The 13,091-nt window shown below is 38.6% G+C and overlaps 1 protein-coding gene across 3 annotated transcripts in view; it reads right to left on the bottom strand.

The window, feature by feature from the left end:
* cfap20dc (CFAP20 domain containing) overlaps positions 1-13,091 on the bottom strand; it is a 42,550-nt gene that overhangs the window by 8,303 nt on the left and 21,156 nt on the right. For all 3 annotated transcript variants that reach the window (XM_088005666.1, XM_014988110.2, XM_088005667.1), the window contains 2 exons: positions 12,569-12,910; positions 8,779-9,018 (listed from right to left, as the gene is read on the bottom strand). In XM_088005666.1, coding sequence (XP_087861792.1) covers positions 8,779-9,018; positions 12,569-12,910 — 582 coding nt within the window. The remainder of the gene's footprint in view (positions 1-8,778; positions 9,019-12,568; positions 12,911-13,091) is intronic.

The following is a 13,091-nucleotide window of genomic DNA, read 5'->3' as shown; positions in this document are numbered from 1 at the left end:
CTCCTATGGACCTCTAGGTCCTTTAATGTTGTTAAACTCAAAGTGCACTTTTTTTTTTCTATCACAGAATGTACCAAGCTGTACTGTTTTTCTTTTTCTTTCTCATTCTCAGCGTTCCTGCTGTCTCTCTGATAGATTTTGATTTGTTTCTGCAACCTAAGGATGGCTGGTTAAACTCGCACTGAGAGCTTGTTTGACTACATATTGTGTGTCTGCAGCCACAGTTTCCAAATGCAAATGCATCAATTTCATAGCTGTTCTTCCCTAAGTGATGAACAAATAGCAAACAAATGTTGTGTGCGATCTATAAAAAAAATATTGCAGTTGAAAACACCTGTTTTTCTCAATGTAGTTCTTTTAAAAGATATTTTCTTTTCTTTCTAATTGTACTGTGTTGTGTTTATAATTGTAATTGTTAAGAAAGAAAACTATTAACATGTTTCTTTTGGTAAATCATACAGGTAACTAGGATACAATGTTAATATTTTTAAAATGCTTTTGTATTATGTTATATTAAACAGCTAAATAATGGGCCCTGCCCCTGTTGAATAAAATAATAAATTAAACTTAAGTATATCCAGGATTCTTTCTATTACAGAGATATAGTCACCAGCCGTTTTATTAGGTACACCTTGCTATAACTAAGTTGGACCCCATTTTTCCCTTCAGAACTGTTTTAATACTCATTTTCTTTACAGATTCAGCTAAGTGTTAGAAACACTCCTAAGAGATCTTGGTCCATATTAACATGACAGCACGAGCATCTCACCGTTGCTGCAGAGTGGTCAGCTACACATCCATGATGCAAATCTCTCCACCAGATTCCTGAGGTTCTCTGTTAGATGAGCTCAAGCAACTGTGGCGGCCACTGGAGTACAGTGAACTTATTGTCACAGTCAAGAAACCGATTTGAGATTACTTGAGCTTTGTGACATTACCCTGCTGGAAAAAGCCATCACAAGATGGGTGTACTCTGGTGAAAAAAGGATGGTCAACCAGCAGTACTCAGCTAGCTGTGTGAATTAAAGCCTCGGTTTTGTGTTCTTAGCTGACAGGAGCGGTACCTGTGTGGCCTTGTGCTGCTGTAGGCCATCTGCTTCAAGTTTTGATGCACTGACACTGCTGCTCTCTGGTTGTTTCCTCTTATTTGGACCATTCTCTGTAAATCCAAGAAAAGGTTGTGCATGAAAATCCCAGTACATCAGGGGCAACGGCCATGCCGCCATTCAGCTTCACTTAAATTCCCTTTCCTCACCATTCTGAGCTCGGGTTGAACTTCACCGAGAAGTCTCTGGATATCTAACTGAATTGAGTTTCTGTCATTGGATTTGCATATGCACGAGCATGTGTACCTAATAAAGTGGCCGGTGAGTGTACACTTCTCTATGACCTATTATGAAACTACTGTTTAGTATCACAGCTTTTGAAATTTGGATAAAAAACAAACAAATTCAAATGTGTCAGAGTTAAAACGTCTACAAACCCATTTCTAAAGCGTTCCCCAGATAAAACTATAGAATCCAGAAGGCAGTGCACACTTGCTTTAAAGTGATAAACCAGCCCATCTGGTCCCTGACCTTTCTGCATGGCGAGCATACACTCTGGAAATCGCATTTCTTCTGACAGGGCCCCACCCATGTTTTACATGGGGTCTTCAAAAGGCTGCCCTGTGGCAGGTGCACGTGCAGCCCTGCAGCGAGGGCAAACCAGAGGAAGACAGCTTTGAATTCATCTGCCGAGATGTACTTTGATTTATTCTCTGCTTTACACCCGTTCTTGCATCCTTGAGAAATGCATATGGACCCATAAGATCTGTATTTCCTTTCGCATTTGTGGAGATCCATGGTCAAATTCAATGCACTCTTGTCTGAGAATTAAACCATGCCAGTGTGGCTCCTATTATCAATGGAGTAATTTCTGTATTTCTGGAACACGTCCCTCAGGTCGGCATTATACTCAGTGTGAGACGTGTCTTGTGGAGACACGGTTCAGAATATCAACTCACGTCTCCAACACAAACTGTACAACTGGAACTACTCATCCTGGAAAATGAAGAAGACCTAGAGGGAATTCTTACAAAAGCCTATAGTTCTTTAGTTCCACATTTCTATGTAATTTATGTATGCATCATGCTGGCTGGTCAGATTGGGGCAAAAAGTTATTTTTGTGTTGTACAAGTACATTTCCTGGTTCTACACAAAGATGCACTGCCAAAACACAAAATCTTATCAGCTGTTATTGTCCTAGTTTTTAGTACATATTAGTACACTTGAAATAAAACTAATGTACAAGAAACTTTTCAGTAAGATGTCTGAGCTTGTCTTAAGTCAATAAGTCTTGAGTGTAGATAAAAACTATTAGATCCATTAGCAGATTTTTGTTTTCACTTTTGAGAATAATGTCTTGTTTTCTGTTTTTAATTTCTTTTAAGGGCATTATTTGAAGTGTAACAGGCTAGCAAGTCAAAAAAAAAAAAAAAAAGCTAGGATTTTTATTGAAACCAAAGAAAAGAGAAGAAAAACAGAAACACACAAGAGATCTAAGAACCAGAACAAACAGGTGGGCTGTGAAAGGTCAACACAACGAGATCAAGGCATCCATAAAACAGAAAAGAAATAATAATCTGATGTATAATTCAAAACTAAAACAACTGCAAGAAAGGCAGAAACAAACAGACAGACAGATCTTGCTGAGGCTAAATACCATATTATAGTCTCAGGAGTGTTTTTGAGTGTAAGGGCTATTTTATTAGAAGACTTTGATGAAGAAACAGGCACACTGGAGCTTTAGTCTTTGCATTGCTTGATTTAATTTGGTCCGTCTGAGTTGTCCCACTGCCTTTCTTATTTAATCTTGTAGTAGAAACTAAAATTGCACCCTGTGGAATCCCACAGGTAAAATGGACTGACGATGACATGTTACCTGGAGAGGACTAGGAAAGAAAAACACCCAGAAACTGAAGGTTAGGAACCATGTCAGTATTCCACTGTAACATAAAAAAAAAACAGCCCCACATTTTGTCATGTAAACTTAGATAAACTGGAATTTCAAACAAAGCACTTGCATTGAACAGAACACAGAAGTGCATCTGCTGTTCTACAACGTACATCATTTATTTTGAACAAACACTATTTTCCATTTGCCTGACAGCAAAACGTGGTTTGAAAGTTCAATTCAGCAGCTGTAGCTGATGCACTGATGGCATGTCTGACACACAAGTTGCTGCTGAGTCTCTCAGAAAAAAACAAAAAAAAACCATACAAGACGACTGGCTTTTACAGCTGACATCTCAATTGCTTGCATTGTCTCACTGTGTTATCATCAGTGATCATGGAGCTGTAGTTTATTATCGCTCCACCTCACTCCACTTTTGTACATTAGGATCTTGCATGTGAGTAATGCGACCCTGCAAAAACAGAGAAAACCTTAGGAGCTGTGTTTGTCTCTGGTAAAATTAGGACTTTTTGGGAGCACAACAACAACAACAAAAAAAAAATTTAAACATTCAGTAAGAAGCTTTTAATAAAAGCATGCATTGCAACCCCATAGGCAAACATGTTTAAATAAACCACAGCAGAAAATTACTGTTTACCTCAAGAGCATTTCTTTTAATCAAGGCTGTTTTCGGGAGTTGAAAGGTGTCCCAACTTGTCTCATGGCAGTTCTCTTTCATTTTCTATATATGCAGCTCCAAGTGTTTACTTCCACTGCTTACTGCCCAAACACATTTACAGGCGAGGCAGTAACAATGAATATTTGCTCTTAAGTGTAACAAACGTGTATTGTGTAGCTCTAATTGAAACCTTGCTCAGCCACGGCTTTCAACTGTAATTATATTACAAATTCAGTGTAAATAAAACTTTATTGGACGTAAAGGAAAATGTAATACAAGATGTATTAATTAATATGGAAGGCTATTTTCTAACTCGCTTACCTTTTAACTATATTTCATGAAACATTTTGTTGCCTCAGTGTACGTCTTGTTTTACGAAAGGAAGATACAGAAAAGTCAAACTGTAGAAAAGCTGTGTTAACACTACAAAGATAAAAAAGCAGAAGAGAAAAACTGTTCCATATCATTTTCTGTACTCAAAAGTTGACGTGGGAGGTGCTGAAGTTGGAGTGTCAGAGAGGCCAGGAGGTTCTTAAAAAGACACAGGCAATTTCAAAGTGCCAGATACAAGTATAATGCAATGTTAACTTTATTTCAAGTAGTTTCTGATATATGCAGCATTTTCACAATAAGTGAAGGTAGCATAGTTACTTGATTGTGCTATAAAATGATACTATGTGCCTGGAAAATGAACAACCCTTCTTCCCCCTTTATTTTATAAAGTCTCAGTAATGTAGAAAAAGAAAGTTCTGAAATCAGCTGGCAGCTGAAGAGAACCCAGAATCAGCTAGAAGCCATATCAGCAGGTCAAGCCCTGAAAAAAAATCGGTGGTCAATAATTGGCAAAATTACAAAATGTCTGACAGGCCCTTGTGTGTTTTAATCTTAACATTAAAAACAGTTTAAAGTTTGATTTTTTTTTTTTTTATTATATGTTGTAGTTCATACATTCTCCCTTCAGGAGGACAGATGTAGATTTGATCTGACTGGCCTGCCTTTCTGCCCGTGTGTGTGGGTTTTTCCTCACTGGCCTGCAGCTACAGACAACACCTATCTAAAACCAAGCATGTTAGGTTAATTACTGATTCTGAACTGGGTGTGAGCACAAGTGGGTGTCAGTTCACCATTTTGGCCCTGATGTGGTGGGTTTACTCCACCTCCTTCCCAAAGAAAGCTGGGAAAAGAGCCAGCCTCTCTCTTGCAAGATAAATCACACACCACTAATGGATGTATAGGTTTAATTTTTACATTAATATTAGAAATGTAAGTTTTCATAAACCTTTTAACCAACATGAAATATAAGCAAAGAGACCATTGTGTTAACATTTTAGCAGGAAATTGGACTTTTTCAACACAAAGGTTAGGCTACGTAGCCTCTACATTAAGTGCTTTTATCCACATAGTGTTGTATCTGAACACTGGAATCTCTTATCTATTCCTCCCAAAGATGAGAAAATGTTTGTGGCGGCATGTGACCTCCTATAGGAAAAGTGCTGTGCCAAGCTGTTTCAGAGCTTCCTCTCCTTTTATTCTGTCAAGCTGATCCAAGTACTTTAGGTAAAAAAAAAAAAAAAGAACTTTTTTAAAAGATGCTGATGTCATCACTGTTGCTACTTCTCAGGCATCTCACCATAAACATAAAAAAAAAAAAAAATCACCCTGGCAACTACAAAATGGAGCCGAAGTCAGTCCGCCTTGAATTGTTGTGGCAGGATCGGTCAAGAAAGGCGTTTTCATAACAAACAAAGGAATGCCCCATTTGTTGGGGAAGATTGTCAGGGCACTCTGTGTTGCTGGTGATTGTTGAGCTTTTATCATCGTGCAAGTTGCAGGCTTGTCATGAGCTGTTTAGTCAACACTGACATGTAAGAAAGCTCTTTTGATGAGGCGACTGGATGAAGCTCTCTACAAACGCTTTTGTGGCATTTAAAACACCGGAGTCTAGTCGTATGTCTTAACCATTTAAATTCCTCACAGCAACTGTCATAGTCAACTTGGCAAATGTTTTTGGTGCAAGGGAAGAAAAAAAAAAAATCAATTTTTGAAAGAATAAAAAAAACATTTCTTGGTGTTGTCATGTGTTATATGCTTTTGGGCATTTTGGGGGTTCTGCTTGAATCAGACTTCCATCTGTGGTTATTATTGTCAAGATAAAAGCAAAAGTATTAAATTCGTTTTAGCTTTTTCCAATTTTTTCACTGAAAACACAAATGTCATTTGCCAAATTTAGGAAAAGACAGAAGAAAACATGATTTTCATTTTTTTTTTATTTGCAAGCAGAGATCCAGAAAATGTGGCATGCATAAGTATTCAGCCCCATTGAAACAGATACCCCTAAATAAATTCCAGTTTAAACAACTGCCTTCGATAATCACATATTTAGTAAATAGTCCACCTATGTGTAACTGCAGCTCAGTTTAAATCCAGCTTTCTTGTGAAGACCTTAGAGGGTAGGTTAGAGACCATTACTAAAAGACAACACCATTAAAACCAATGAGCACAGCAGAAAATTCAGGGAGAAAGTTGTAGAGAAGCTTAAAGTAGGGTTTGAAATAAGCCAAGCATCGTCCATGTCACAGAGCAATATGTTGTTGACACTTTGGAAATGGGAAGATTACGGCAGAATCGCAAAGTTATCCAGACATCCACCTAAACTTAACAGCCCTGGGAAGGAGGTCATTAATCAGAGAAATCAGCAACCAAGAGGCCCATAACTCTGGAGCAGATGTAGAGATCTACAACTCAAGTGGGAGCGTCTGTCAACTATTAGTTGTGGACACTAGAGTCTGGTCATTCTGGACCAGTGTAGAAAGAAAACCAGAATAGAAAGAGGCTCATAAGTAGTCCCGTTTGCAATTTGCCACAAGCAAAGTTTGGAAGGTAGAAAACATCTTACAAAAAGCATTTTTGGTCAGATGAGACCAAAATTAAATCTTATTGAAATACATGAAAAATGCAATATGTGGCAGAAAACTAACATTGCACATCACCCTGAGCAGAAGAGCCCCACACAACTGCGGCCTCATCGCACTCTTCGATTATTTCTTTGGCAAGGAAAGAGGAAAATTATTTAGAAATTATGGGAAGATGGATGGAGCTAAACACAGGGCAATCTTGGAAGAAAACAAGTTTCAAAAGACTTAAGACTGGAATTTAGTTTTTCTTTCCAGCAGGACAACAACACTACACATACAGGCATACTGACACTAAAAGATAACCTCATTGTCTTTTAGTGTCAATAAAAACCACTTTTAGACTCAGACCAAAAATACAAAGATAGCAAAGACCTCAACACCTTGTAGCTGTCGTTGTGGTAAAAGACGGTTTTGCAAAGTGTTGTATCAGTGGTTCACTGAATACAAATGCAAATAACATTTTATGTAACAGTTTCCTTCCATCTTACAATTCTGCACTACTACGTATTACTCTAGCAAGATGCTGTAAATAAATCCACTGAAGGTTATGCATGATCGTTTCTAACTTCAACTTCATTCACTTTAACTGAGGCAGCCTGGTGGTTTCAAAATAATGAAGAGGAGATCTTATTACACAACAGAGCTGACTTCTATTAGTCTGCTTCTGACAAAATGAGGAAGGAGCACAAAAACTTTTGCAAGGCACTGTGAAAAAAAACGCCACAGAAAATTATGCATAGTCATGTCTCACTTTATGTTCTTTAGTTCTCAGTTTAATTGAGGCAACATGTCCCCCATGTTGCCTTGTTCAAAATAATAAAAAAATAAAGAGCTACCCTTTCTCTGAAAATATGTTTCTTCACAGTCTAACCACAGAGCAGAGTCCTGATAAAATAGGAAAAAATATTTAATACATTTGAAAGGCAATGTAAGACTTCTTTTTGCCCCCCCAAAAATCCCCTACCTATAAAGTCTGAGACCACATGTAAATGTGACACCTAATTTCACACAACTGCTTAATCTACAAGTAGACTGCTAGTAATGCAAGCCTCGCACAGCATCGCCCGGGGGAGAACTTCTGTCTGGGCTCTTACAGTGGCTGCTGAAGCAGTGAAACCAGCAACAATGGCACGAATGACAGCGGTGGGAATCACTGAAATCACAGCATCCAGGGACAAGAAATGGCTTGTCATTTCCTGTGAGTGCCTGCCTTTTCTATTAAGGTTTCATGATTATCTTCTGGTTCTAAATGCATCACTTCATTTTTGTTGGAGGTTTTATTTGTTACAGTGTCTCCAAATCTATATCTGCTCTCACAATGTGTTGTGCTGTGTTTCCATCTTCTCTTTATTTAAAAGCATTTCCCCCATATACTGTTGGTGGTGCTGTTGTCATACTGTGCATATTAAGACTTTTAAACAATGCAACTGACTAGAGATCACTTCTGTAAATCTCTCTCAGTCCTTCGGTAAAAACTGAATCTCTTGAAGGCTTCAGGAACTTGTTTTTATATATATATATATATATATATATATATATATATATATATATATATATATATATATATATATATATATATATATATATATATATATATATATATATATATATATATTATTGGTGACCATATCTGTGTGTCCTCAAACTAAACCACAGGATGAAAATCCCTTTGGTACCACTTCTGTTTATCCCAGCACTGTAAAGGAAACCTGCATGTACAGAGTTGCCAACAGCCCCAAAACCTGAGCTTCTGTGATGATTTTTATTCACTGGGGATTCTACAGTGAAGCCAGCAGTGTTCTGTCTTCATAAAAGAGTCGTGCATATGCTAATGGATCATAATATAATGACCTTCAGTAGCCAAGAGCAAACTGCACCATCTTTGAATTCTGTAAAGACTTCTGGGGGATAATTTCAACTGACCTAAATAATTTTCAGTCACTGAGGGTGCTGCGGATGTGATGCCAGTGTACTCTTAAAAGCAGGAAAAGCCCAATAAAAGTGCTACTATCTTCTCAATCCTTTGTAATGCAGAAAGTACTGTAGAGAAGAAGATGCATTAGCACTTCAGGGTGGCATATGTAGGGGCTTGAAATGGAAATTAGCAAGAGTGAGGGTCAACCGGGGTCAAAGGAAATATTTCAGACAGAAGGACAACCTACTAATGACTACATCACTCTGCTGAGCAGGGTTTGTTAGGAAAGAGTTAACGAGGGCTGATGGAAAGTATCAGAGCGTGATGGCGCATACTTGTGAGATGTGGGTCCAGGTTGAGGCGTCGTCGCTGCTCAGGCTGATGCTGACATCACACTGGTGGACTTGAGATGCGCTGAGGGCAGGAGCCCTACATTCGTCTTCGTCCTGCTGTCTTTTCAGGCTTGCCAGCATTTGGAGTTCCTCGTCATCGTCTTCACACATCCTTGTGCTGGCTTGCAGTTGTGAGGCATAATTACTCGACTCAACAGTCCTCAGAATCTCATTTTCTTCTCCCTTTAAATTTATTATCCATAAAAGATAGAGATCACTCATTTGGAGGCTATCAATTTTTTTTTTTTTTTTTTTTTTTTTTGCAAGCTACACACTAAATTCAAAGACGTGACTAACAGACCCTGTTTATTACATACCCCTTGAACTTTTCCACATGTTGTTAGGCAACAACAACAAAATTAAACGCATGATTTATCAATAAAAGCAAACAAAATTCACACTCATTTATACAGCCGCATCCCGGTTTTGATGCAGGACGTCTGTGAAAAAACAGTTTCCACTACAGGCTCTCAGCTGGGCTGGGGCATAAACTGCTCATTCTCATGCATCTTAACTTTCTCAACTCTTTTTTCTTTTGGCTCTGCATTTAGTTCCACTAGTCTTTCCATCAATGCTGACCAGCTTCTCTGACCCTCTTGAAAAACAGCATCCCCAAAGCATGATGCTGCCGCTACCATGTCATACAGTGAGGATGGTGTTTTTAGGTTTTTAGTTTTCCGTCACTGCAATTTTAATGTAGAACAAAACAAAACAAAACAAAACAAAAAAATCACTTGATTTTTGCTAACCCAAGCACCTTCATGGATGTTTGTGCCCCTTACATAATCTTACATACTTACTTTACAACAACCTTACACTACTGTTGTTGCTTTTATTTTTATTTTTTAACAAATCCTTTATCTTTGGAGGACTAATAGGTGTCCTGTCAACAGATTCTTGCACCTCAGCTGCTCTCTGACAAACCCATGAAGCCTAAGCAGAGCTGTATTATGTTGGGATTACATTACACACAATTGCATTTCATTTACTAATTAGGTGACCTGAACTGCATCTTTATAGACTTATAAGGGCAGAGACATTTTAGATTCTTGGCATTCATTTTCCTTCTACTTAACAATTACTGGCCACTTTGTGCTGGTCTATTATTATTACTATTATTATCATTATTACAATAAAACATTGACATTTGTGATCCCACATTGTAAAAAATGGCAGCTTGCCACTTTTTACAATGTGGCAAATTGTAAAAAAGGTCCGAGGTGTATGAATCTGTAAGTACTGTATTCTTTGCAGTCAACATAGTCTGAAAAGTTTAACTGCAGCCTGGATGCCAGGCAGACATTAAGGTAGTGCTGGACTTGCTCTGTTGCTTTAACCCTCTTTAAACAGTGCATCTATTGATTTAGGAGAGTCCTATGGTAACTTGATTTGTCAGACAAAGTGTAAGGGACTCTTGTGCCGAATCAATGGTAGTCAATACACTGGAGCTGCAGGAGGGGAAACAAACCCCTTGTCATATTTCTCTGACAACATTTCACTCAAAGCCATCACTGCGTGCTGCCTGCTGGAGTTGGCACAAATCAGCGGTGAGGAGTTGCACTGATGAAGGATGCTGCGATATCACTCAGCAGAGAGTTGTGCGCATGCAAAAACCAACAGCTTTGATACAGAACTTGCTTCAGGCCTTGAGATCACTTCAGCTGACTCCTCTCAGATCCTAGATGTGTTCGATATAAGCAAGGGACTCCACTCAATTGTTGTTATAGTTTAATCCTGAAACACATTTTTGGTAACCCCTTTAGTTGTCTGAACTAACAGTGATCATAGCTGATGTAGAAACAGGTAGGCAGCTTTACAGGATTATTTATACACTTTATACTTTTACACATTAGCTTACAACTATAAACAATAATGTATTTTACTGCGATTTGTGTGACAGATCTGCACAACACAGTACAAAAGTGTAGCCTGGTAAAAGCCCCTTATTCTCTGCTTTGCTTCGTACAGAGGGTCTGAAACCTCGTCTATTTAGAAACAACTGCTTGCTGCAGATGTTGTCCATGTTGAAATTTAAACAGTTGGATCTGATTGTGCCCAGTCACTAACATTTGGCCGTGACATTTGTAATGCTCCAGCTCAATTGTGAAGGAAGCTACGCCACGAGTTGTGTGCACTGTAAACAACCGTACCCCTGCTGCAAAGAGAGAAGCTCCAAGTTTAATTGTTCAATATCTGGAAAGCGCGGCCAACATGGACTGAATGTTCACTTCCTCTGCCACCGTTGCCAAGCTACAACCACAGGCAGACTACAATTCAAAAACAGCACAGAAACTCATCGCCATTCTTCATAACTCCTCCTTCTGTTTGCTGATTGGCCAGGGTGAAATGGATTCTGAGAAATAGAGCTCAATGGGGCAAAACGCAGACGGCGAAATGAAGGGCGATGAGAATAGAGCGAAATTGCGTAGGAAGGCATTGGCCAGGCCAGCGTAGCTATGAAGTGGAAGGAAAATTAAACGTGTTAATCTTTTTTTCCACAGATAAAAGTCTGGAAAGTGCAGGATTCATTTATACTTAGCCCCATTAAGTTCACCACCATCTAATCTAATTGAACTTGAGCTACTGTACAAAGGAGAATAATTTTAGTCTCTACATGTGAAGAACTGGTGGAGGTTTTCCCCCAGAAGAATGCAACTGCAGCAAAGGTATTCTTAAAAAGTATTAAATTGGAAGGATACTAACTCAGGTTACATTTTTCATGTGTTTTTATATGTGGAAAATTTCAAAATTCCTCTCACCTCAAACTACACTATTTTGATGTAGGCCTACATACGATCTGAGTGAAATACACAAAGGTTTGTGGATGTAACATGACAAAATGTGGAAAAGATAAGGATGCCTAAAAACTTTTGTAAAGAACCGTAGTAAAAATATCATAAAATGATTTAATATGATGACTGTTTCTTATGAGGCTTCAAAACTGAGTTTTAACAGCAGAGCTAAGCATAAATAAGAAATTTACTGGAAGTTCTACAGAACACAGGCAGCCCGCTTAAAGGCAATTATGTTTATTTTGGTTCATTAATCAACTTTTGTGGAAATAAAACAAACAACAGCTGTCTGTTTTATCCCACTGTGGCGTCCACAAAACTCCCCACAAGCATTTGGATGTTTGATTGAGCCAGCTCTGCGTTCACCTGCTCTTCTGTCACCTCTGTCTGATGTTTGATGCGGGACAAACAGTTTACGGTGGATTCACCCGAGCTTTTTTTTTTTAGAGGAACCGATGCCTGCGGGCACTGCTGACAGTGGCTCAGAGTCAGGTTTTGACTGTTAAATATATTTACAGAAAAATGTCCTCAAAGAAGGTGGGAATTTCTCCTCCATCTATGGCCGTCTCACTTGATCATTTTCAGTTATTCCATAAAAATTTCAAGCTTGAGCAGCTATATGAAATTACAAAACAAGAAGAGCAATGACAATACTGAAGTTAAAAAGATTAACTTGTTTGGCTTTTAACTGAAAAACTACTACAGTCAAACCTGATTCAATAGTTATCTTACTGAGGATGCATTTCTTGTGAATGCTGGAAAGCCACTGTTTTGCAGCTGTACACTGTAACATCAAAAGTGGGAGCTCGCAATGGGAGTAACTAGGTGCAGAATCTCATCTACATCCATTCAGTGAATTATAACAAGGCAAAGGAAAATATTATCCATAAGAGCACTTTGAGAGATATAATGTAAAGTGGGCGACAGTCTTTGAGTCCTACCTTATGCTGTTTGGAGTCATTGAAGTGAACCTCTTGGAGAAGGCTCCTACAAAGTGAAACGCTGATATTTGAACCCAAAACCTGATCTGCCTTTCCAGACTTGTGCCTGCTTCTGCTGGGTGAGTGGCAACGTGCAGGGACCATCCTCGCTGGTTCAGCTCTTCCGCTGCATGGATACTGCATGCAGGTGTTAGTTAAATCTTGTCTTGGTGATGCTGGGTTTGTTCTCGGAGATTCAGAAGCTAGAGGATTCTCTAGCTGCACATGCTGGCTTGTATCAGCAGATCTTGGAGTAGAAGGATAAGACACACTTTGATGGTGGAACTTGATGTAGCTCACATCCTGAAAGAAATAAAAGGTTTCGGTCAGGTAAATATCACATTTACGGCTTTGTTATGTCAAAATGAAGTTGTTTTTTTCCCCAGTTGCAGTCAATTCTCAAGTCTCTAATAATTACAATTAATTGAATTAATTATGAATTAAAAATCATTAGCCATAATATGTAATGCATTTGGAAAATTAT

Source organism: Poecilia mexicana, unplaced genomic scaffold (assembly GCF_051168715.1).
Source record: "Poecilia mexicana isolate PSO_F unplaced genomic scaffold, ASM5116871v1 scaffold_5, whole genome shotgun sequence".
Classification (NCBI taxonomy): Eukaryota; Metazoa; Chordata; class Actinopteri; order Cyprinodontiformes; family Poeciliidae; genus Poecilia; species Poecilia mexicana.
This window is presented reverse-complemented; position numbering and strand designations above follow the sequence as displayed.